General features: G+C 57.5%; 1 protein-coding gene across 1 annotated transcript; it reads right to left on the bottom strand.

The window, feature by feature from the left end:
* Window positions 1-813: 813 nt before the first annotated feature.
* LOC119099056 (indian hedgehog protein-like) lies at window positions 814-22,826 on the bottom strand (the record flags this gene model as incomplete). Its single annotated transcript, XM_037222107.1, is given in 5 exon segments — window positions 814-1,443; window positions 1,445-1,920; window positions 8,124-8,375; window positions 12,328-12,337; window positions 22,545-22,826. Coding segments are annotated over 5 exon segments (1,248 nt in total), but the record flags the coding sequence as incomplete, so codon positions are not given.
* Window positions 22,827-25,881: the final 3,055 nt, after the last annotated feature.

Below are 25,881 nucleotides of genomic sequence, written 5' to 3'. Positions count from 1 at the left end.
CTGTTGGCGTCGAGCACAGCTGCACTGCCGACGTCAGCGTTCGCGGAACGCGCTGACTCCGGCCTCCCCGCTCCGGCAGGTGTCGCTGCGTGACGTCACAGAGTCCACCTTCCGCGTGCTGCTGCACTTCATGTACAGCGACTCGGTGCCCGCCATCCGGCCACAGGAGTGCCTGCCGCTGCTGCAGCTCAGCAACCGGCTGTGCCTGCAGCGGCTGCTGACGCTGGTCGAGCGCACCACGGCCGAGCAGCTGGAGCAGGCGGCCGCCGACGGCCAGGACTGCGTCGAGCTGGTGCTGGCGCTGCTCGAGCCCGGACAGGTGTGTCGCTGCCGCCGCCCCCCCCCCCCCCGCCCGGCCGGCTCTGGGGCTGCGACATGGGGGCCCCCATTAGCAGTCCCAGCCGCCTCCAGTGGGACGTGGCGCCCAGCCGAAGTAAGACACTCCGTTTGTGCTGTATTTGCAAATAAGGAGGAGCTGCATTCTTCGGCTTCAGAATGGTTAAGCTGCAAGAGACGATAGACAATGGCTACCAAACGTCTGCCGGTGAAGCAGAGGCCTTGACCGGTCAGCGGTCGCCGTGAGGTCCAGCTGGTTCTGGATCATTCGGCCAGATATCCAGCTGAGGCGAGCCGGGTGGCTGCGGGACCGCTGAGCCGTGGAGCTCACTGGGCGTCGTCACTGCGTCACGCGTGCATCTGTGACGTTGGTGTGACGGTCGGATTTCCGGATGGTATCGCCCCAGTCGACTTGAGCGGGATGTTTTCCGTGGTCCGTTTCGAAAGATCACATATAGGTTTATTGGCGAAGGCGATTTCAGATAAGCCGTCAGCTTTGGCATAAAATGACAAGAAGCGAAAACCCGCGGCGGATTCGCGATTTCAGCAATGCTACGGTCATGCAGGAAGCTGAAGACAAGCTCTGTTCTCGCACATTTCAACTCAGGCTCACCGCCGATCTCTGAGAACCATCACAAAACACTAACTCAAGCACAGCGACCCAACTCCCGCTGTGAGCAATGAGCTTGGCGGCGCATGAAGCAAAAATAAATAATATTGGTTTCTTCAGCACATGAGTAAATGGACAAGTATGGTCTGTGCACTGTACACGATGAATCAACGAAACGCCCACGCCTAGGGCGGGCTAGGCTTTCCACAGCGTACTTCTCCCGCGCGCCACGCAAACGCCAGCCGACTGCCGCACCTGACTAGCGCGCCCTAGTCAAACATCATATCACGGGGCAAAAGGACGTCCGACAAGGCGTACAGCATGCGCACGTACCAGTGCACGCCAGGCGAGGGCGGGGCGCGCCTGGCCGCGGCCACACCGCCGTCGCCTCCGCTCAACCGACGCCACACATGCGCCGCCCACTCTCTAGCGTTCACCGCCCAGCGCGCCGGCAGCAGCGCCCAGTGCGCCAGCTGCTGCGAGTCCACCTGGGCGTAGCCACGAGGCGAACGCGCCGTTGGCCAACACGGTACCGTGTCGCGTGAGCGGCGCGAACACGCCCTTCAGTTCCACGGGCTGCGCGTCCACCACGCGCTCGGCCTCCACGCGCCCGCCGTCGCCCACCAGCACGAAGTCGCCGGCGATGACGCGTCTCGCGAATGTGACGCGAGCGTGTTGCGCTGTGACGTTGCCGGCGGCGGCGCTGGCTGCGTCCAGCACGTACAGCAGGTGGCCAGGCGTGAGGGCCAGCCGGCGCCCAGACGCCGTCGTCAGCCGGTGGAAGAGCCGTCGCTCCGCCGGGTCGCGGTCCAGCCAGAGGATCACCTCGCTGTCGACCACGGCGCCGCTCTCGTCCACCGCCTTGACGACGTCGCCGCGCCGCAGCTGGTCGAAGCGGCGCCGCCGGCCGTCGGCCAGCGCGGCCTCCGTGTCGCCGGAGAAGCAGCCGCCGTACCGGCCGGCTGCCACAGACTCTGCGGGACGGCAGACGAACGGGCGAGGTCAGCACGACGGCAGAGCAGAGGACACGACGAGGCAACACGGCGACAACTGGTTCTGCTGCGGCCCCAACGTGAGAGCACCAACAAAGCGTGCATTTGTAAGCAGTGCGAAGTCAGGGATATCAAAGATGACATTTGGGAGGTCTCAGAATACGATTCTGGCATCATCCACGTCGCCAGAAAGCTGTGAAATTCCTTCTGATTCACCATCAAGCTTACCAGCAACGAAATGTTAGCATAGACGTATCCACGTGCACCACATGTACGGAACGCCGATGTTCGTTGACCAATGTTCGTGAGCAGATGCTTGTAAGCGCAACCACCAATGCAAGTACCCGTATTACTCGTGTGTGCTCGCTCTTATGCTCTTAAGCGCAAGGGTGTTACCCGTGTGTTGACGCTAGGGTACAATGTTCATGATTAGTCATTTTCAGATAAAATAACTATTCAATTTTCACGATTGCTCATGGCTCAGATGTCTGAAAGCATAAACCCCTGTAGCTGGTAATGCAAGTACCACAGTGATTCCTATCGCAGGCGCCTATCGATACAAATGCCCGTACATGCAATTGTTCGGAATCTGTGTCGTTCGTTTTGTTATTGTCCGTCGATGCTTAAGTCCACGCTTTATATGCTCGCATTACGCCGCCAACATTCGTGTCACCAATAGAGGGATCACTTATGTTCATTTCTCATGATAGAGGGAGGAGAGGGGGAGAGAGAGGAAACAGGAGATATACAAAGGAGAGAGGAGATAGAGAGAGGAGATAGGAGAGGAGGAGAGGAGAGGAGAGAGGAAAAAGGAGAGAAAAGGAGAGAGGAGAAAGAGAGGAGAGAGAGGAGGGAGAGAGAGAGGAGAGAGAAGAGAAAGGAGAGAGAGAGAAGAGGAGAGAGGAGGAGAGAGGAGAGAGGAGCGAGAGAGAGAGAGGAGAGAGAGAGAGAGAGAGGAGAGAGAGAGAGAGGAGAGAGAGAGAGGAGAGAGAGAGCGAGAGGGAGAGAGAGAGAGAGAGAGAGAGGAGGAGAGAGGAAGAGAGAGAGAGAGAGAGGAGGAGAGAGGAGAGAGAGAGAGAGAGAGAGGAGGAAAGGGGGAAGAGGAGAGAGGGAGAAGATATAAGAGAGAGAGAGAGAAGAGGGGAGATAGAGAGCGATAGAGGGAGATAGAGATAAGAGATAGAAGGAAGAGAGAGAGGGAGAGAGAAAAGGAGAGAGAAAGTGAGAGAGAGAGAGAGAGAGGAAAGAGAAAAGAAAGGGAGAGAGAGAGAGAGAGAGAGAGAGAGGAAGCGAGAGAGAGAGAGGGAGAGAGAGAGAGAGGCAGTGTAGAGCTTCACTCTGGGTCTTGTTTGTACAAATGAGCTTGAATAATGCAAGGTAAACCGCACGCATACCACGGAGAACATGCCAGCCCGCATTTGTCGGAATCCGTCTCACATCAGCGGCCTGTGGCGCTCAACATGACGTCTGCCCTAAAAGTAGTGACCCCGTGGCGCGGAAAAACGCGTTGCCATGACAACCGATGTCGTGTGCCAAGCCTCGGCCGCCGCACGCACGATGCCTTCAGGGCTGTCGCAACGCTAGCCTTTGGTGGGCTGACACTGGGGTAACGAGGAGGCCGCCCACACAGCGACCGATGGAAGGATCTGGTCTCCAGGAAAGACCGACATCCAGCCTGTTTCAATAGCCATTGTCATGTGTGCTCTGTCCAACATATCACCGGGTTGGGTTTTTCCATCCCGACTCCAGTTCCGTTCAGCACGATGTCGGATCCGTCCATCCCTCCCCTGCTCTAAAGGGCCCGCTCCCAGCTTTGCCCAGCCAAGGTTCAATCTTAACCAGACCGTCCCCCGGCTCCGTCCAGCCCGCTCCCGGCTCCGCCCAGCCCGCTCCCGGCTCCGTCCAGCCTGCCCGGCCTCCGTCCAGCCCGTCTCCGGCTCCACCCAGCCCGCTGCCGGCTCCGTCCAGCCCGGTTCCGGCTCCCTCCAGCCCGGCTCCGGCTCCACCCAGCCCGCTGCCGGCTCCGTCCAGCCCGTCTCCGGCTTCACCCAGCCCGCTGCCGGCTCCGTCCAGCCCGGCTCCGGCTCCCTCCAGCCCGTCTCCGGCTCCACTCAGCCCGCTGCCGGCTCCGTCTAGCCTGCCCTGGGCTCCGTTCCAGCCCGGCTCCGGCCTTAACCAGGCCGCCTCGGCGCGGGCTTCGGCGGCCGTCGGTTGCCATTAACCGGCCGCCAACTGGGCGCGATTAAGTGGGCGCCCGAGGCGGCCCCGCGAGCGCGGGGCGGCGCGAGACCCGCCGCCGCCTTAATGACGAGAGAGAACGCCGCGCGGCCCGCAAATCAGCCGGCAATTAATTAGTATGCACCCGTGGTGGTCGGCCGGAATAGCAGGGCGGCTGCCGTTTGGCGTGTAAATCTAGTTATTTGAGGCCGTTCATCGCCGGCCACAAAGCGACACGCTGTTTGCAGGCGCGGCGGGCGGTCCAGCCGCGCGGCCCAGGTGCGGCGGCGCCGTCCGAGCCGGTCTGCTGGTGTCGGTCCCGCTGGGAGGTGCCGTCGAGCCGGTCTGTTGGTGTCGGTCCCGCTGGGAGGTGCCGTCGAGCTGGTCTGCTGGTGTCGGTCCCGTTGGGAGGTGCTGCCTGAGCCGGTCTGCTGGTGTCGGTCCCGCTGGGAGGTGCCGTCCGAGCCGGTCTGCTGGTGTCGGTCCCGGTGGGAGGTGCCGTCCGAGCCGGTCTGCTGGTGTTGGTCCCGCTTGATTGGTACCACACCAGCGGCAGCGAGACGACTGGCAGCCTGGCGGGACCTCGAGCAGGCCGCGAGCGCCGCGTCGCCCACTTCGGCCGCGCTTCGGCACGGGTGGCGCCTTAGACCGCAGTGATGAACGCAAATTAGTCCCGAAATGCAACGCCAGTGGCCTCTGTAATACATCTAGCGCGAATGCGAATCATGGCGGCCAAATGAGCCTGGAACGCCAGGCGCGGCTCGGAATCCCGAGGCTGTTGTAGCGGGGCGCCCTGCGCCACATTCGCTGTCCGGCGGTACCCTCGCCGGCTCACCTGTCCCGGGCCACAGCTGACCGGACCGCGAGACGATGGCTGGCGACAATGCGGGCGACACTGGGAGGTGCCGTGTCCACAGAGTGGAGACTTATCGGTCGTGACACCGATCAGGGGTGTGAACGCCGATGGAGTAATGCACGTTGACATTGGACGAGGGGGATAAGTGATGCATTCAAACACCCGTTCAGTGGTGTTAACATCGATCAGTTAACACGCGATAACACCGGTCGAGGGCGTCAAGTGGTACCCGTGGTGGTGGTTACCTATCCGATCAGTTGACACACGATGACATCGGTCGAAAGTGTCAAGTGATGCCCGTGGCTGTGCTCACTTATCCGATCAGCCGCGTCAGCTGATGCTCTTAAACAGGATCAGCTATGTGACCGGATCTACATTTCAAAGCCATCAAAGACGGACTCTGAAAAGTTTTGTTACAAGAGATGTGAGTGTGTCAGTGGTGTTATTGCAGGTTTTTGTTTGTTTTTGTTTACGTTGAGCCGATTTCAATGCAAGCAAAGCTGAATTTGGGGCCAACGTCAGCCCATTTGTTTTGAGGTCAGTCTAACCCGTAGCTGGAATTGAAAGGGGCACAAACGTTGGTTAGAATCAGTAATTACTCAGCAGAATAAAAAATGAATCGTTCGAATGTTTGTGTATGGCCGTTGGACGCGGTCCGGTAATCAATAACGCAATATTCGTAGTATTGTCAACAAAGGTAACAAAAGCGTGCAACGAAAGAAACTTGGTAATTAAACTTTGTGATTGGAGAATTCCCTTTTGCTATTGTTACGATAAAAGCATGCTGCCGAAATATCAAACCAGCTTTATCTCCATTCTCCCGGTTTTGCTCCGAGGAATAAAGCTATTACTTCTGTCTTACCAGCTGATATGAACACTGGCTCGAGTGAAATAGAAAAGAAGCTCTCGCCTATATAACTTATGTTTATTTCTTAATTTCACTGGAAAGTATTCACCCGCTACCAAGCACTTTAGAGACGGAAGACCGCTTACCGCTTTACCGCCTAACGCCTTAGCAAACCAACGGATTACTCCCAAATTGTAAGGTTCCTGATACAAGGCCTATCGGATACCATCGGCTTTGAAGAGGGATTTAGTGAGCCGTAGGGATTCAGTGGGCCGTCAGTATCCGTGGATTCAGTTCACCTCTCATCGTGAAAGTCTCGCATGAAATGGTCGATAGTTACTAGTTCGATATTTTACTTTATGGAAGCACACCACAACCCACCCCCTCCCGCCCTGACTGTCAATTTTTTGGTAACTTACTGAATCTTATGACAAAGCTCGATACTTGCCCCATTATAAAAAATAAGATCTCAGGTGGAGTGTTCAGTCTAACCTATTCCTGAAATGTTCACAAGTCTCTGACTCGGTGGCGGTTGCCGAAGAGGCCACATGATCATCAATCAACTTTCCTGCCAGCACATTAAATTATGCCATAGGTTACTTGTTGTCCGCAGCACTTGCCTTTGAACGGCATAATCAAAGTTTAGCTTCCGGCAGGTAATTCATCAGTTACACCTTTTAATGACTTCAAGACGTCAAGGGGGTAAACACGGCTCTAGCCCACGGGCGTAGCCAAATGAAGGCCTAAAGGGACGGGCCCCCTCCCCCACGCCACCCCCTCCCGCCTGAGCCAAGAGATTTACACTACAAAGTGTGGTTTCGCACTGGGAGAAGATTTGGCTGCCTGCCTGCAGAAACTTTTGGTTGCGTGCCTGCTCTAGCCGTTAAGATAGGAATGTTTCTTGGCGGAACAACCATGTATGTATTGAACATACATTTACCCGCATTTCAAACAGACACAACAGGACACCGTTGGCTTATATCAGATGAAGTGCAAAATGAAATGCTAACACTTGCAAATTCCTACCGACAGCGTAATTGAAATAAAACTGCCAAAACACGGCTCTTACTGTCTGCTCTCAACAGTTAAACCCTCCTAAAATATCCAATAAACTCAATTGCCAGTTCCAGCTCACCGTGCGCGGCAGTATAAAAACGGTACCTGCGCCAAGAAATCAAAGCGGGATGATTATGACCGATTATAGCGTAAGACCATTATGGGGTTGGGCCCGTCTGGCGGCCAGCGGGCCGCCGCCATCGCTCTTGCTGCCGGCGCCGCCGCTCAGTCCATGGGACGCCAGCGGGGGAGGACCGTCCGGCGGCAGCGGCGCAGACACGGCCCGCCGCGTGGGCCATACCTCATTATCCCTCCGCTGGAGCGGGTAACAAATGACCCGGCCAAACGGTTTTGTATTGTATAAGTGATTATGCGGGCGGGCGGCGAGATTACAGCGGCGGGGGTGGCGCCGGGCGGCGGCGAGCGGCGGCGCGCCGGGCGGCGGCTCGCCACCAGCGCTGACCCCGGCGGCTCCCACCCGGGGTATCTCCACTGGCCCGCGCCGGCCACCGCCGCCGAACCGCCAATTTAAATCAATCCGAGCCGGCCTAATGACAGGGCTGGCGGCGGCCGCACCGCTCGCCGGATGCCCACGAATGCCGTGCGCCCGCCTGTGTGACGAAGGGGCGGGCACCTGCGCGCCGATCGCGCTCCTGTTTGAGCGGCTTGTTTGCATTTGGCCGCGCCTCGACTGGCGGCTGGGTGGACGGACAGCGGGACGTCAGGGGACCCGCGGCGGGCTGAGCCCCCGTCCACGCGCCATCTCCCGCCGGCTGGTGACTGGGCGGGCGGACTGAGCAGCTGGCCGGGACTACTCTGGCCCGCAGCTGCAGGGCCCGGGGCAAGCGGGCGTAGTTATCTGCGCACTCTTAGGGAACAGCCCCAAATAATTTACAATCTTAACATTGGGCCTATGACGGTGCCTAGAAAAATGACTAAGAACTCCAAATTTACCGCTAGAGCACCCCTGATCGTCTTTGGAAAGTGTTTTACCAGTTTCCGATCAGTCTGGAGTGCGGGCGTAACCGGGTGATCGCCGGTTACAAGGAATGGCGTCGGTCTCCTTCACCCGTGAGCGTGGAACATTTGAATATGAGGGCGACGTTGCCGCCCGTTTCCTACGCGCGCTGTCTGCGTTGTAGCGCAGCGCATCAGGCCCGCACCACGACAGCAGCCCGCTGCGACCTGGCGCTGCATCAGTGCACCCACCTGACTTGACGGAGCAGTGGATGTGGAAGCGTGACTCGTAGTAGACCCAGTCAAAGCCGGCCTCGACGGCCAGCCGCGCCAGCATGCCGTACTTGCTGCGGTCGCGGTCCGAGGTGGTGATGTCGACGGCGCGACCCTCGTAGTGCAGCGACTGGCGCGAGTGGAGCCGGCCCAGGTCCCAGCTCTCGATGACGCGCACCCGCACGCCCGGCCACTGGTTCATCACCGAGATCGCCAGCATGTCCAGCTTGGCTTGGTGCGCTGGAACGGCGGGCGGGCCGTGTAGCAGCGCGGCAACACGGTAGCAGATGGCTGGCCAGCCATCAAACAGCAACCAACCAGATGGCAACCAGCCACCCCGCCAGAGGTCCAGCCATCCGGGCAAGCAGGTCCCGAGTTAGGCGCTGGAGGTGCGGAGCGCGGGATGTTGTGGATGTTGTAAAATAACGGATTGCGGGAGCCGATGAGCAATGCACACGGAAGGTCAGAAGATTAGGCAAGTGCAGGTCATAATCGAGGCTGAGGGCGCCCGCCACCAGCTTTTTCACGCTGAAATGCACGGTGACCACCCACAGACAATGTCCAGTCACCACAGTAGCTAGACGGAAAGGCTTGGAGTGGACAGTCGCCTCTGCGCAGTGGAACGGCACCGCCGCCGTAGTGAAGAGTGTGACTGCCCAGGCCGGGCGATCAACTGCTTAATGCAGGCAACCATGTTTGTCATAGTCGGGACACGTGGGGATGCTTCTCCATCACGCTCTTGTTTTCCGAGTAAAAATGTTAAAGTGTTGACTAAATACAAAGACGGACGCATTCGCCCACTTTGAGGGGAAAGACTCCACGCCCTTTTAATGCATCTGCAGAAAGGTCTCCAAGACGTTGCCTTTATTATAAATGGATTCGCGGGGACGCGTACACCCGCACGTCATTCTGAACCTGTTTGAAATTCGTTGCTGGAATTGCTCACAATAAGATAAGCATGTTGTTTGAGCATATACAATAACATCATAACTTTTCCATTACCATCAAGTCACAACATCCCCGTATAATAATAGGTTAATGATGCTTACATCACCATACACCATATCGTCTTCCAAATTAAGCATCCCTTTCGACTACACGGCTGACCGAATGGCCGATAAATAACGTCTGATGCAAGGTCATAATTCGAAGCACGCGAAGCGGCTATGGTGGCCACAGGCATGGCGAAATCAATTTAGAACAGCAACGTAATATAGCACAATTGGTGCACGTGCAGCCCGTGTGAAATCAACAGGCCTGGCCTGGGGCGCGCGGTTGCGACAGCGGTGAGCGGCGCCAGTGACAAGCCGCCGCAGGCCGTGTCTGACACGCTTGGTCTCCACAGAGCCGTCCCTAGCCCATCAGCAGCCATGACTCCGAGTCCGGGACCGAGTCGGCGGCACGAGACTCGCGGATCAGACCGGCTGCGGGGCCGACAAACGGGGCTCCGGATCCGGCCCGGCGGTCCAGTGATCTCCATCGGCAGGTCCTGCCGGGCTGCAGAGCCGCACAGGCCTGATTCGAATCCGCCGGCTGCAGGACCGCTGCTTCCGGCGCCGTTTCCGGCGGCCGCGGCCACTCATAGCCAATCGGTTAGCGGGCGCGGGCGGGCAGAGCGCGGCGCCGGCCATTGTGTCCGAGCGCCGGGCCGGGTCAGGAGGTGCAGCTGCGCTGACTCAGCCGGGCCCCGGGCCGGCGGCGCCGGTCACAGCGGCCGGTCCCGCTCGCACCGACGCAGCCGGACGGCGGGCCCCTGACCGGCTCCGGCCAGCAGTCACGGCTGCTCTGCCGGTCGCTCGGCCTCCGGCCAGCGGGCCGCCCGGCCGGCTCGCCTAACCGTCCGGCCGCCGGCAGTTGCGATTTACGGCTAGCTCTGGCCGGTCGGCCGACAGGACATACCGATCCTCCCCCGGCACCCGGCCGCTCGTTACAATTATCAATTAGCATTCTGTCCCATTATGGCGGCCGGGTGGGTTTTGTTTGGCGGAGGGAACACCGCAGGGGGCTGCCAGCAGCGGTAATTGAACACCGCCCGCGCTGTCGAGCAGTTTGTATCGGTGTTAAACAGGTCGGACCGGGCGTGCTCCGCTTGTGTGGTCCTCCAGGATGGCTGACGGCCCTCAGTTACCCCGGTGTCAATGCCGGACTGAGCACAATGCCGGTCCCGACGGGGATGCCAGCATACCGCAATGTTGTGGTAGGCTCGGGGTCTCGCAGTACGTGAGGGCCTCTTGAAAGAACGTCAACACGCCACAAAGCCGACAAATCAACTACAACACAGCGCGCGGCAGACCAACACGGGGCCAGAGAGGGGGCGCGGCACGCTTCAAAGCGCCTCCGTTTCGGTCGCGATCGCGCCGAGACAAACACGCCGCCTCAGCTGTATGGGTCGTGGGCTTCCTCCCGAAGCTGGCTTTTTTACCGGGCCGAGGAGATTGGTCACGGCTGGTCACGATGAGCGGCCGCCGGCGCGTCCCCCACCCGCTCCATTCGCGGCGCGCGACGCTCGGTCGCCACTCAGTCATTAAGCGTCCGGTCCCTCTGAGTGTTTGCAAACAGCTTGTCGGCGGCGGCCTCGAGGTGGGCCGGTATGCGGGGGGCCCGTGTGGGGCGACACGGCGCCGCTGACTGGCCGTGCGGCGGGGGGCGGGGCCGCCTGTGACGGCCGCCTGGCGGGCCGGGGGAGACACTGACAGCCGCCTCGTCATCCTGTGACGGAGCGAGGCTTAGTGTCGGCACCGGCCGCCGCGGCGCCCTTCATCTGGCGACGCGAGCGGGCTGATCTGCCCACCGCGCCCGAGGGGCGGCGCACACCCGCTGCGCGCCGACAGTGACTCCAGCCGCACACCCTCGCGCCGATCGCTTTCCGGCGCCTCCTTTCCCTTTCTGTCGACGAGAACTCGGTTTTCCCAGCGTGGGAATTGTCGGAGTGGTTGTGGCACGTTACATGGAAGTGCATACCGAATCGCACGGGGAAGCGAGTGGCCTCCGAACAAGAATGCTTTGGTAAAATCAAATTTTTAACTTGTTGAAGACTGTGCGCTAGCTTATGTTAAGCTACACACACAACCAAAGCTCGGATATTGCTGTAGTTTATCATCCAATATGTGAGCTTATGTGAGTTATAGGCGCAGAAACGAAAGGTCGCAGGTGCCAATGGTGCCAATGGTGCCAATGCACATTATCCTTGCGAAAATGCTCAACATAAACCCCGTGGCGACACGTGGCAAGAATCAACTTCAAATGGATTTGCCCCCCCCCCCCCCCATTTTCTCAGACGTCACTTCACCTACGAGTTGACTAGTATATCTACACACTAAATCCGCTGCCGCAATTTTTCATGAACATTATGTCAAGTACATCAAACGCGTTATGAGATGCACACAAACAAGCATAGGCACTCAAAATAAATCACATACACTAAATACTTCACGCTAAAAATCACACACATTAAATACTTTAATGATCACATACATATACTTTCACGCTAAAACACAAGCAGATTAAGAAGTATGCATGTTTCTACGCCAAAAGTGCCATGAAATAAATACAATATGCACTTCAAAACGTACTAAACAGTACCACACTCGCATTCCTCCAACACTCGGCCTGCATGCCGCTCTTGAAGTTGTTATGTTCAGTGTTATATAGTTTAAGTAATTGGTGGTAGCTCAATGCGCCCATGCTGGTGAGGTAAGATTAATTGCACTCACCAGCTATTACTTACCAGCACATGCAAATATCATCTAAGGGAAACCAAAGAAGTACTGACAAAAGCGCCAAATTCTACGAAAATTTCGTCACTCAAATTTACTTTGGCCATCGGTATCTACCCCTTAAGACTGAACACTTTTTAGGCAAAATTGTGGGCGCATTTGATAAGAATCACGGCAGCAAAGCCTGTATCCCCTGGGCATCTTAGCATACTCAGGACCAAGGGAACCAACCCTCTTAAGTCAGCTGGTGCGAAAGCTAGCGTGTAATTCATGTGTGACTCTTAAGTTATCATTACAAAATGCGACTGCAGGGCGGTGCGACACACGTGCACCAGGCAAAATATGGGAACCCTAGACGCGTCGCGCAAAAACTTCTGCGTTTACTAACTGACCCTCATTTGCATTCCACCGGCGGCATGGTATCGGTAAGGCCTCCTGTGCACAGTCCGGCGAACTCTACTCCACACCTCTACACTTCTGTTCTCTTCTGAACTCTACTCTTCCTAGACTGGTCAAACGTCAGCAGCGGTGTTCGCTATGATGAACAGCGGACGGGCCGACCTGTCTGTCTGTCTGTTGACGCACGCTCCTCTGAGTACCGCCGGCTTCATTGCACAGGTGAGCACGCTCCCCGTCAGCGGCCGGCTGGTCACGAGCCCCGTCCCAGGCGCAGGTGAGCGCGCTCCCCGTCAGCGGCCGGCCAGTCACGAGCGCCGTTCCAGGCGCAGGTGCTGACGCTTCTAGCACCCCTACTGCAGCTATTCCGTAAAAGCGGTCTGCTTTTTTTGTTGTTAAGTCGGTTAAAACATGAGTTTTAATATGGCCTGTGCGGGCCTGCGTTCCATATGGAAGGGACGTGAAACAACAGTTGAGCATATGACGTGTACGGACGTCCTTAGTTCAAAGTTTTGCCTTCTGACGCAGTCTATCACTAAGCCAGCTTGCAACTTCTCTATTCTACCACCTAGGTGCGGAGGCTGTCGACCACCTGCAAGACCCACTCCCGGCTATCACATGTGATTTATGAACAAGGGCGCAAAACGCCATGTTTTCGCCCTGAGTACCTGCATAACTGTTGCGCATGATTACGGCTGGTGATAAATTTGCAGCGTGCAAAGGGCTGAGAGATTTATGAATTGGCAGTAATGATGGGGCGTGACCGAGTCGGCACGTTACAGGTGCCACACACCCTCCCACCCTGCCGTAGATCAGCGGAGAGCAGACCCGGCTGGGTCGAGCCGCCGGTCGCGGGTACCGCCTCTGGACACAGACGCTGGGATGGCTGTATTGCGCAGGTGTCAATCATGACACAGACTGACTCACAGGCCGGCGCGTCAGCGAAAGAGGCGCCGCTACCGACAGCTGTCAATCAACCGTGACGCGGCTCCATTGCTTTTCATTGAATTTTGAGCGGCATTACTAGCAGCCGTGTTTCGTCTTCAGCTCGTTTCAGCCGTGTTTCGTCTTCGTCTTCAGCGCCGCTCTCCCCACTCGGCGCCGGTCGGTGGCTCGCCACGTCACGTGCGGCGCCGGCCGACAGTCTGTCCTGGCAGCCTGCGTCGCTGGCACACATTACCAGCCGCCAGCCGGCCTGTTCCCGGCACATTCCGCGGGCCGGGGCAGCCGGTAAAAAGGGGACCGCGCGCCGAACGGTGGGGGTCCGACAGGGTCCGTCCGCGCGCCTCTCGGACCCGCACCGAGGGGGCGGGGCCGCGGCGGCGGCGGCGGCCAATCGGCGCCCGGCGGCCGGCCGGCGCGCGCCGCCGCCGGCGCCATCTTGCGGCGTCAGTTGGCTCAGATGTGTGTCCGCGAGCGCCCGGGATAAAATGGCCGGAGGCGACTGGCCCCGTCCCATCATTACCAGGCGCAGCTTACGTCTCGATTGGCATTCCATGAGGACGAGGCGCGCGCGGCCTCTGCGCTCCCCTACCCGGGTCACTCTCCCGTCCCTCCGCTCGGTGCCTCCGATGGCAGGCCCATGAGCAGAGCTCAGCAAGTGGCTCTTCTGCGGACACTCTTCAGCTGCTACCTTTTCCTAATGACAGATTCCACATGGGATGATGTACTGCGTAAATACATTGGCGGGAGCGAAGGTACACATACGAACAGATGTTGGCTTTAGTGTCCAACACAGAGTCGCTGCCTCTAGGGGCGTGCCAACGTTACGTCCGGAAGGTGGACAAATCTCGTCAAAAGAGCACCTGGCAAGATGTCCCTTTTCGGTGACTAGAGACTGTATGTTTTGACCTGATTTATGTTTTAGAAGCCCTACGGCTCTCTTGAACTGCCAAAAGGTACCTACTGGGACCGCGGCACCAAGCCCCCTGTAAACTCTAAGGGAGGGCACGGACTCAAAAAGCTCCCCTTGGCTTTACCATTGCTAAAGGCACTGACCTGGTGATAAGTATATATATGTATATATATATATATATATATATACATATATATATATATATATATATATATATATAACTATATCCCATTCGAGTACCATTTTCAGGTCAAGTTGTCCCCACAAGTGCCATCTTGACCACCAATCCTGATTCGTCCCCTCAATCTCAGCAATATAACAACCACGGCCCACACCACCACTGGCACAGATCCTAGCGAAACAGACCGCTACGCAGCCGTATGGTTAGCACAGAGCCTGGTGAAACAGGCCGCCACGCCACCGTGTGGTTAGCACAGAGCCTGGTGAAACAGACTGCCACGCTGCCGTGTGGTTAGCACAGAGCCTGGTGAAACAGACCGCCACGCTGCCGTGTGGTTAGCACAGAGCCTGGTGAAACAGACCGCCACGCTGCCGTATGGTTAGCACAGAGCCTGGTGAAACAGACCGCCACGCTGCCGTGTGGTTAGCACAGAGCCTGGTGAAACAGACCGCCACGCTGCCGTGTGGTTAGCACAGAGCCTGGTGAAACAGACCGCCACGCTGCCGTGTGGTTAGCACAGAGCCTGGTAAAACAGACCGCCACGCCACCGTGTGGTTAGCACAGAGCCTGGTGAAACAGACCGCCACGCTGCCGTGTGGTTAGCACAGAGCCTGGTGAAACAGACCGCCACGCCACCGTATGGTTAGCACAGAGCCTGGTGAAACAGACCGCCACGCTGCCGTGTGGTTAGCACAGAGCCTGGTGAAACAGACCGCCACGCCACAGTATGGTTAGCACAGAGCCTGATGAAACAGACCGCCACGCTGCCGTGTGGTTAGCACAGAGCCTGGTGAAACAGACCGCCACGCCACCGTGTGGTTAGCACAGAGCCTGGTGAAACAGACCGCCACGCCACCGTGTGGTTAGTACAGAGCCTGGTGAAACAGACCGCCACGATGCCGTACGGTGGGTACGATATGTAGCCGCAGCGAAGCACAATTTGCCGGCCGCGATCCTCTCGGGTCGTCGTCAGACGCAGCAGGCGCGCCCAAAACAAACGGTCGGACGGCGCTCAAACACGGCTCGTCGGCCGTAGGCAAACAGAGGAATCGGCCGTGGGAAAGGTCCACTGGTCGGCGCGCCGGTCGCGCCGGTGCTGCGTTCCTGTGCGGAGGTGAGGTCTCCGGCTGCGGCCTGCCTGGCGCTGCAGTCTCCGGCCGGACCAGCGGTGGTTCCATCACTGTTACCACGCACTGCGAGAGAGAAGGGGAGGGGGGCCACGTACCCTCCTTCCCGGGTGAAGAGGCCCACACTGTATACAGTTACATACAGTACATAACAGGGAAGTTTGAAGCCCGACCCTGGCTACGAGCTTCCCTGTTACCACTTACTGTCCTTGGAGTTGAACGTGCCATCAGAAACATGCTGAAAATGTTGTTTGGATTTGTGATACCCATAGGTATCCTTACCAGGTCCTTTTGCGAAAAACTAGATAAGCGACCTTGAGCCTGTTTATATTTAGATTTCACAAAAATGGTGTGAGCGCGACGGTACAATACTGGCTTGCAGTAAGAGCTCAGGTATCAGGGTTTAGTACAAGTGTTTCAAGGTCTTCGGCCATCCGAGTGAACCAGTGTCAAAATGTAAGCAATACAGCAATGTTTCCTCTTATTAGAAATATACCTCACAATTGGCAATCTTAAAAATGCAACAAGAATATTCATATGGTATGACACAAGCTGGACACGAGAGAGCGTTGGACCGACCTTAAAAAAAACATGGGGTGATCATGCACCGTATTTTCAGAGCTCCCGTGCCTCTTAACCGCTCTGCTAATCCAGGCTCATTCTGTATATTTGATTTGCCATCTGTTTGGGTACGTGAACCGGGCTTCTTATGCACAGTACGATCATTACTGCGCGCCGACGTATAATAAGCTGGTTATAGACCATGCCAATGGCGAGGAAAAAAGCGCCGTGCCTGTGTTTCATGATAGATTGAGCCCGGTAGTCTTGGTATGTGGGCGTTGTGCATATCCAAAAAGGCAATACCACCACTCATGTGCCATGCCTAATATCGTGATAAAAACTGTTGCTTTACCTAGCAAACTGGCCAGCAGGGTTTATTTACAGTGTTGAATTCCAGTGTACTGGTCGCGCAGGGTTGAGGCAGGTTGGGTGGAAGGACGCGTCGGTGACGGCAGCCCTGCCCAACCCCCGTCCAGCACGGTGTCATGGGAGAGTCCGGTCCGGCGGCGGACTGGAGCATACCTGTCCGCCATAAACGCGTCCGTCTGGCGACAGGCCTCACCAGCGCCGGGCCCAGCGCGGCGGACCCCCGGCCGGACACACAATGGAACCATTCGGCCCGGTGACGAGCCCCGTCAGCCCCCCCCCCCCCCCCTGCAGCCGTGGGAACGGACCTCGCCTGGCTGCTGACCCTCCAGCGCCCGGGGCGGGAGAGGTCGCGGACCGGGCCTCGGCCGACGGCTCCGGGCAGGCGGGCCGCCTCGCGCGCCGCTGGCCGGTCGGCGTCGGCAGCGGCCTACAGTGACCTCCACGTCGCGCTTGTAAATCCGTCACCGGCGCCCGCCGAGAGCCGCACATCAGATCCGTCACGGTGGTAAACCGACCGTGGGAACCCCAGGAGCCGTCCCGCCCCGTGCAGGGGGGCTGTGTCCCGCCCCATCAGCCGCCGTGTGGTCCGGAAGTGCGCGACTGCGCTGGAAACAGGAGCCGATCCTGGGCGCCGTTCAGCGAACAAAACGCGGCGCTGTGTCCGGTTCCGGACGCTGGACCCGGATACAGCGTAAAGTTCTGTGCGGGGAACGGTAGGTTATGTTTCTGGGTAAGTGGACGGTCAACATGACTGTTTGGACAGCTTCTCTGACAGCGATTAACGTTTCTAGTGAAGTGGAGGTGCTGGATCACAAGCATGCTGCAACAAACCATTTCAGCGCAGCACCAGGCCCTTAACCTGCTTCAAAAATGATGTCCTCTCGGCTTACATGCCTGTATGTCTATGCATCGGCTCTGATAACGATTCGCTCCAACAGGAGCAGAGCGCTTTCGGACAGTGGAAAACCATCTAGAGTACGTTTTTCGCACTGCAGAGCCCTCAGACGCGGTCGAGTAGTCCCGCACTGCTTGTTGTTCTTCGGTAACTAGGTAGTAGGAGTGCAAGCCTCCTTAAGCTGTCAATAGCACTGAGGTCTCAAAGTTGACTATGAGCTATTTCAGGGAGTGGTGTGTCTTTATCAAATAACATCTATACCGCCGTCGGAGGAGGATAACTACATTGCTGCCGTCTGACATTCCGATGACAGTCAGACGGCAGCAGCCCTGGTGCCAGGGCAGGGTGGCTGTGCGCGTGCCGCCGCGACAAGGTGCACACTGCACGTGAGTGCGGGAAGCCGGCCGGCTGTCGGCCAGAGCCAGTATCGCTCGGTTGAGCAGCTGATAGCGGGCCTGACGACGGCGGCAGATAGCGAGGCGGCTGCAGCGGCCAGTACGGCACCCACCCAGCGGCCACGGCACAGACCAGTACACCACCCGGCGGCCACGGCACAGGCCAGTACGGCACCCGCCCAGCGGCCACGGCACAGACCAGTACACCACCCGGCGGTCACGGCACAGACCAGTGCGGCACCCACCCAGCGGCCACGGCACAGACCAGTACACCACCCGGCGGCCACGGCACAGGCCAGTACGGCACCCGCCCAGCGGCCACGGCACAGACCAGTGCGGCACCCACCCAGCGGCCACGGCACAGACCAGTACACCACCCGGCGGCCACGGCACAGACCAGTACACTACCCGGCGGCCACGGCACAGGCCAGTCACTACCCGGCGGCCACGGCACAGGCCAGTACATCACCCGGCGGCCACGGCACAGACCAGTACACCACCCGGCGGCTACGGCACAGGCCAGTACACCACCCGGCGGCCACAGCACAGACCAGTACACCACCCGGCGGCCACGGCACAGACCAGTCACTACCCGGCGGCCACGGCACAGACCAGTACACCACCCGGCAGCTACGGCACAGACCAGTACACCACCCGGAGGCTACGACAAAGACCAGTGCACGGCCCGATACCTTCGGCACATACTAATGTAACGTCCAGCGGTACCATCATAGACTCATCATGACCTGAGGTTGAGCCTGAGAATGTCACAGTCGACCTTCAGAGTACTCCCTAGCTAACTCCATGGGGACAAAACCGGAGCCGCGCGTGAGCTTCGGTGTGTTTGCGGAAAACGGCAAGTTTTATACGTCATTCGCCTGCAGTGCCATCGGCCGAGTAGTTTTCCTAGTTTCCCGGGTGGTTCCCCATTCCTGCATTGTCATGCCATTATCTTGTAACACTGCTGCCCTTAACGGGATCAAAACCACCTGCGACATTTTTCGTCGAATTCCGCATTTGTTGCTTCTGGCTTCATTCACCGGATGGCAAACTCCCCCCCCCCCCAAAGTGACATGTATAGCCCTGCTCGTTCATCAGTGGGGAGGACTGCTGGTACCCCCTCCTACCCTTCGGCCTGCAGCCCCTTGACTGCGGGTGCCGTGGGCCAGCCTCACACCTGTCGCCGCCTCGTCACGAGCCAGTGGGCCCATCCCGGTGTCAGGTTCCCCGGCGGTACGAGCGCGAGCGCCGCGTGAGCCGGCGACCCCGGTCTGCCGTTTCCGGCCGCCCTCGGCTGGAGCAACACCTCCGAGCTCTGGAGCACAAAGCTGCCCGAGGGGCCGGTGTGCGGCCGCAGGTGTCTCGCAGGCCGCGGAGTGCGAGCTGTTGTGCTTCTTTGCAGGTGTTTTGAGCTGAGCTGTTTTGCTACTTTACTTTTGCTTGTTTTGCAGCAGGTCCATGGTGCGAGCACTGGTGAGATATGACCATTGATTAGCCGCGAGTCATTGTGGTCTGTCACTGAAAACTTAACTTCTTCTTGGACTGGTCACTAGGACGCCACGCGTAGTCTGAACCTTTAAAAGGTGGGCCAGCACGACTGCTTCGAAGCAGTAGAGGCGCAGCTCGACATCAGGCACGTCTGATCTGTCGGGGTCAGTGGGGCGCAGCGTTCAGCCGGCCCACCACACGCACAGTCGGCGCCGCCCTCTTCTCAACACCACCAGGGGAATGCCTCTCCCACTGGAATGTCTTAGCACTGGCGCGTTATTTCGCTGGAGTGAATGGGAGGCACGTGACTTGACCCTCTCCCTCACATGGACGGATCACCCGACCACTCGGACCCGAACAAACGCCGCGAACTGGAGCCTGGATCTGGAGTCTGGATCTGGAGCCTGGACCTGGATCCGGGACGCTGAGCCGAGCCGGTCCCGGAGCGGCAGCGTGGTCAGGCCGAGCTGGCATCGTCACCAGCGCCGGCCTCTGCCGGCAGCGGCTCGCCTCCGCCGCGCGGCTCTCTCACGCGCCAGGTCCAGCACAGCGGCGGCCGTCCAAACAGGTGGCCATGGCCACCGCGGGCGGCGCGTGGAGGCTGGACCTCACGCCCGCGTCCAAACACTGTGCGACCGCCGCCAACAGCCCGAGCGGAAGGGCGACCGCCGCCGACAAAGCGATCTGAGCGGTGAGCAAACACGCCTTTGTGGTCCACAACAGCGTGCTGAGCCCAGGACAGCGGACACGGGGGCACCACGGCAGGACCGGCCACCGCTGCAGCCGCGGCATATCCGCAGCGGAATGTGTCTCGCCGTCGCGCTCCGTGGCGTTTCTCGCAGCCGTGAACTGCTGGTCAGTCGGGCCGGGAGCGAAAGCATGGAAAATGTGTTGAGCACATAATTTGTCTTCATTGACGTTATGAAAGCTCGCTGAAGGAAAAAATGTCACGAAAAAATGCTGCAAATAAGCGGAAATAGCCATCTGGCGGGTTCGCTTCGTTTGCAGCAGTAAGGCGGGCGCAAACACGTGTAATGACGGGGCACATAGCCGTACGGGTGACGCAATGTCGGCAAACACGGCGCACCTGTTACGATCGTGCTCTGCCGCGCTATACCTGGGCAAACACGACCGCTGCGCAATTACTGCTATCAGTCAACTGCGTGGATGCAGCTTCCCGACTTTTCTCACTGATAGGGAAATATAGAAGTCACCGGAGGGTCGGAGGCAGCTCGGGGCTTCTCGGACAGATATACCGTTGCTCTCACACAGATGTTTCCAGTCTGAACAGGCGCAGGGGCTGCAGCTAAACACACACACACACACACACACACATATATATATATATATATATATATATATATATATATATATATATATATATTTATGGAGACTAGACCAAAATGCTCACGCAAACTGAAATGCTGTATATTCAGCCAAGTATTTGGTGCACAGCTCCTTTATCGTTGGAGATATAATGTTGGGTACTTTTTAACTAAATGCGAATACACAGTGTACCATCAATGTTGTAACCGCTCTCAATTTGAACAATATCAGCTGCACTATTAAATTTCGAGCTTTTGTTATTCTTAGTTTTGTAGAAAAAAACACACATGGCTTTAGAGCTCTCCTCTTTGTGGCTTTCACGCAGTTGCAAAGAAGAACCAATGTGTAAAATGTGGATATGAAGCGAACATACGCATAATGTGAACACGAACCTGACCAACCAAAAAAGGTATCTGTCCAACAGCGCTCTGGTGAGCTCCGGAACCGCACTGGATCGCCCGCTCACCGCACCATTCTCCGTTCTGACGTGAGAGTGACGGTGCTGTCCGTGTGACCCGTCCTTGAGATTGGTGGTGGAAAACAGCTCAGCCCAGTCTACAGATGTCAGCTTTATCGGCCCGAGCGACTCGACTATAGGATAGCAGACTTCAACTGATAGGTGTCACAGTTACACGGCTTCCGTCACAGTCACCCGATATCCTTCCGAGCTTTATCTGTTCGCCGGAAGATGACCAGATACAGATGCTCGCCGGAAGATGACCGACGCTGGCTGACGTCAGCCGGAGGCCGGACTTCAGACCGCTGACCTGACCCGGGTCCGGGCTCTGACCCTGACCGGGTCCGGGTCCGGGTCCGGGTCCGGGTCCGAGCATCTGACCAGCCCCCGGGTCTGCACATCAGACGGCTGACCTGGAGTCAGTGTCGGCCCGGGGCCGGGGCCCGGGGCCGGGGCCCGGGGCCGGGGCCCGGGGCCGGGGCCGATTCACACGCTGTCGCCTGGACCCCGGCGTGCGGCGGCCGGGCCTGCGCAGCCCTGTCGCCGGCTCCGGTTACAGCAGGTGTCGTGCCACCGGAAGCCACCGCTAGCACGGAGCAGCAGGCCAAACTTTCGCCGCATTCATTTGCACTACCCCTTTCAGTCTTTTCAGGCGGAATAATCTTAATTTCGGCTGGCTGCGATGCCCAATAACGTCAGTAGCCTTTTTATGCGTCATTCATCCACATTAGCAAGAAGAGGCAGGCCACGATCGGCCTGTGGGTAACCGCTTGGCTCTGAGAACGGTTGGACTCCGGTGGTTCCGTTGCCAGAAGACACGTGGAGAGCTGAGATATCAAAGCGCGCCGGTCGGCCGCCTGCACAGCGATAGCGGCGGCCGGGTGTGAGCGGGCCGCGGGCCCTATCGGCCGGTAAACACCGCCCGAGGTGCACTCGCCGGGTCCGATACGGCGTCCACTGGCGGCGCGCCGCACTCGAGAGGTCTGCCTCCGATAGCCGCGCACCTGAGGCGGCGGGGTGGACAGCGGCCGGCCGCAGGTGGCCCGGGCGTCACCTCAGACACCGGCCGCCGGCGGCTGACCAGGCTGACACCGGGCAGAGCAGGGACAGAGCGAGCTTGGAGACTGGCCAGCCTGGCGGCGGGCAGGGGGACCTCAAAATCCCCGAAGTGACCGTCGCGATTGTCTTGACATAAGGTTGAGTTGGAACTGATCCAAGAATCAGTCTAATTTCGAAAGTTATCTATTTGAAAAACTTACATACGTAGAAGTGTTCGAAGAATGTAATGCCATAACTTTAAAAGGAGGCGCTGACGAGCCCGCTGATTACAGCAGATTACTCGATAAGTAAACGAAACGTTTTCTTTTCTCTCGCCGTGCTGAAATATTGATAGAAAGTAGCCCATACACTAGTCTGTTTATGAAGTGTGCCATTAAAGTGTGCAGGCAATTTGTTATCGACACCGAAATAGATCGAAACGGAGTTCAATGCGATGAGCACGGCAGCGTCTGGATGACTCAGAATCGGCTTCATGCACCACGAGTCGACATCAGAGTCAACTTGGCGGGCCCGAACATTTCTCGCCTCTGTCGGTTCCGTGCGCCGCTGGCCGCTGTCGGCCGACGCGGACTTACCTGCGACATCACGCGGTCTTCCCCGGTGCCCTCCTCGTCCTTGAAGACGATGTCCTCGCTGTAGCTGGGCACCAGCTGCAGGAAGCGCGGGTCGTCGCGGCTGATGGCGCCTTGGGGCAGGCCGGACGCGCCCAGCGTCTGCTCGCTGACGTTCGGCACGTACTGCTTGAACACGAGCGGCGTGAGCTTGCGCGGCGCGCGGCGCCGGTAGTGTCCGCGGCCGGGCGCGCAGGCCCGCGCTGACGGTTCCGTGAGCAGCAGCCAGGTCAGCAGCGCCGTCAGCAGGCGCGCCCGCCAGTCGGACCGGCGCGCGCCGCACGGCTCGTCGCTGGCACTCATCGCGGCCGCGGCCTCAGCCGGCCCGGTGCATGATCCAGGGCGACCGGCGGCGGCGGCGCACGGTTCGGCGCGGACCCGCTGCGCACACCCCTCCCGCTCACAGAAGCACCTCTGGCGCACCGCGTCCGGCGGAGGCAGCGGCGACGCACGCTACACCTGGCAGCGCTCCGAACCAGCGCGCCTGACGATCTGAGCAGCGCGCGATACCGCGGCGGGACGGCCTCTGCGTGGGCGGCTGGGCGCGCGGGGTCGGCGTGCGGCGCCGCGTGCGTGGTCAGCGGTGGCGCGGCGGCCGGCGACCGTCTGTGGGCCGGCCGGGGCGCGTCGCCGCCGCGCCGGCCGGTCATCGGCGGCGGTCTCGCCGAGCCGACCGCTGATTGGCGGAGCGCCGCCAGCGGTAGCGGCTGGGGCCAACGGCGCCGCGCCGACCACGTCTGGGTCAGTAGACCCCGGGAAGCGGCGGAATGTCCCGCTCACTGGCTTGAAACTAGGTCCTGTGCACCACCTTTTGTAAAACCTGAACATGCCCTTGTCATTGTATATGTCAGTTGTTGATGTTCACATTGTTTTAATTATGAAAACTGGTATTCAGGCAACTAAAACTATCTCTTACATTCCTGCTTTGGAGATACATGATTAATTTCACACCACTGGAAAATCCTTCTTTTCGAGCCCTTGAGCCGACTCTCACACACTACGTTTGCAATATCGTAAGAACTACTTCCATGTTATATCTGTATCATTCACTACAAGTATAGGTTTATCCTGTAAAAGCGACACAGCGTGGGTAATTTCGTGTAGATAACGATCTTGGCATGGTCGTCAAATTTCACTAGAGGTACGTATCTCCCAGACCAGGCCAGACCAGGCCTACAGCCAGGCCAAAAAAGGGAACACGTTCAAGACAAGGTGTAATTCGGACCACAGGGTCAAACCGGGTCGTCGCTCGTCCCACTCTCGCCATACGGGCGACCGAGGCCCCTCAGGTTCTCGCGGGCCTCAGTCGATGGTGCTGTCTCGGGTCGAGTGAAAGGCCTCCTTCGCCAGGAACCACGCGGTGGAACCGGTGCAACGCTCGTACCTTTGATTGAACACGTCATGGCACGTTGCAGACAAGATGGGCGGCTCCGCTAGGTTCGTTGCCTCAGCCACCACAGCCCCCTCGGTCATCATGGGGAGCTCACCTCCCGTCGGGGAGATCACAGGCTGGGTGAGCCCAAATGTACCCTCTGCAACCACGTTCATCTCCTTACCTGGAAGTCGCGGAAGTATGGATGGTGCGTGCTCTGTGGATACGAAGTGTCATATCCATTTGCAATCGCACTTTCTTCCGTGGCCCCGACTGAGGCTTAAAACGTGTAAAATAAATAGAAGTTTCTGATATGCACGCAATGCTGACTGGTATCAAACGGGCATCTTATAAAGTGAAGGAGCAGGGAGGGCCAAACACTTCAACTTTGAAGGCTAGCAATGCCTCTGCTCCCTTCACTTTCTTGGGCTCAAGTTACGCCTGGTTTCTTTTCAAGGCGCTTAAAGCATGCATACCTTGTTGCCCAGTTCACTAGCCAGTTTCCTCGAACCACGTTGGAGAAAATCGCTTCGTAATGTAAATCGCAGCACCGCATGCTACGCATAAACAGCAAATCATTGGGCTAATTTTGAGGCAAACTTCATGTGACTAGTACCCAAAGCTCCCTTCTGTTTGTGTATATAGCATTGGTTTTTCTGTCTGCCTGCCCGCAGTCTCTTTAGCAATGGTTCATGAAGTTCGAGATGGATAGGGTACACAGCAAAAATTGAAATTCCATAGCGACGGGAACACTTCTCGCGACGGGCTCGCGCTGAGTGCTAGGCAGTGGTACTTACATCTGAACACGAAAGAGTCTTCTTTTGAAAGAAGACAAAAACACCCTGTTGTTCATAGCTAAACAAAGTGCACATGAGAAACATGCATGTCGATGCAAGAAGAATCGATACTTAAGAATAGAGAGCTATTATCGATATCAAGCTAGAGATGATGAATGCAAGCAGTTATATTGGCGACATCACGCGACCTACTCTTTCTCGTGATATTATGGCATATCACTCCGTGATTTTATATTGTTTCCCTGCATTGACATGCTCAGTTATCGAGTTATCCATAAATTATTCGATTCCTAGTCTTATTTCCAGAAATCCGCCTTATCTGCGCCACGCAAACACATTTCTACCATTAAGTTTATATTCCCATAGGGCACCGCATCGCAACTGGGATAGTAATATTTGTGTGACGTTTCTGTGGTGTCATACATACCTGGGCAACCCTTAAACAGTCCGCACAAAGCAGTCTGTGCAAGCTTGCGGGTGTCAAGCTCAGAAATAGTAGAGTTTTGAGTTTTAGGAAGGGCAGGGCTCCAAACTGCTCCAAATAATCTTCAAAATGGCTGTTTCACTAAAATGCAGAGCACTCCCTTTCAAGCTTATAGTGTTATTTTGAACTGTCGAAAACAGTTCATAAAGATTGTTCATGGACTAGGTCGACTACACTTGTTTGTGCATAATATCCTAACGTACGCCCGGGTGGGGGCCACTTTGATCTGGCGAGGGTTTTTGCACAATAATTTTTGAACGGTGCAGCGTAGCCGCACCAAACATTCCATAACAGCAGGTAGTTGAAAGACGGATCTTTTTCACTGTTTCACTGTTCTGGATCTGTTTCTGACTCACTAGCGCAATGAGATGCAGAGCTACACAAATTCCATTGACGTGGAGGCATGCGCGCAGGAGCAGACCCAGGTCAAACGCAGCCCGTTTTTTTACGCTAGACCTTGCCGTATGCGGTAGTTTCTGGTGATTATTTTGAATTTTAAACAACAGGGCCGCAGCAAACATCTTCCAAGGACTTCTGAAAGATCAGAGTAGGCTACTGGCTGAAAACGGCCTAACTCGACATTCGGTTTTTAGTAGCATACCGCCTAGCGTAATGCTTGAAGTCTATTCAACTGCAAAAATTCAAAAC

Source organism: Pollicipes pollicipes, unplaced genomic scaffold, assembly GCF_011947565.3.
Source record: "Pollicipes pollicipes isolate AB1234 unplaced genomic scaffold, Ppol_2.1 Scaffold_4740;HRSCAF=5597_pilon_pilon_pilon, whole genome shotgun sequence".
Classification (NCBI taxonomy): Eukaryota; Metazoa; Arthropoda; class Thecostraca; order Pollicipedomorpha; family Pollicipedidae; genus Pollicipes; species Pollicipes pollicipes.
Note: the sequence above shows the minus strand (reverse complement) of the source record. Positions and strands in the feature narration are given on the sequence as shown.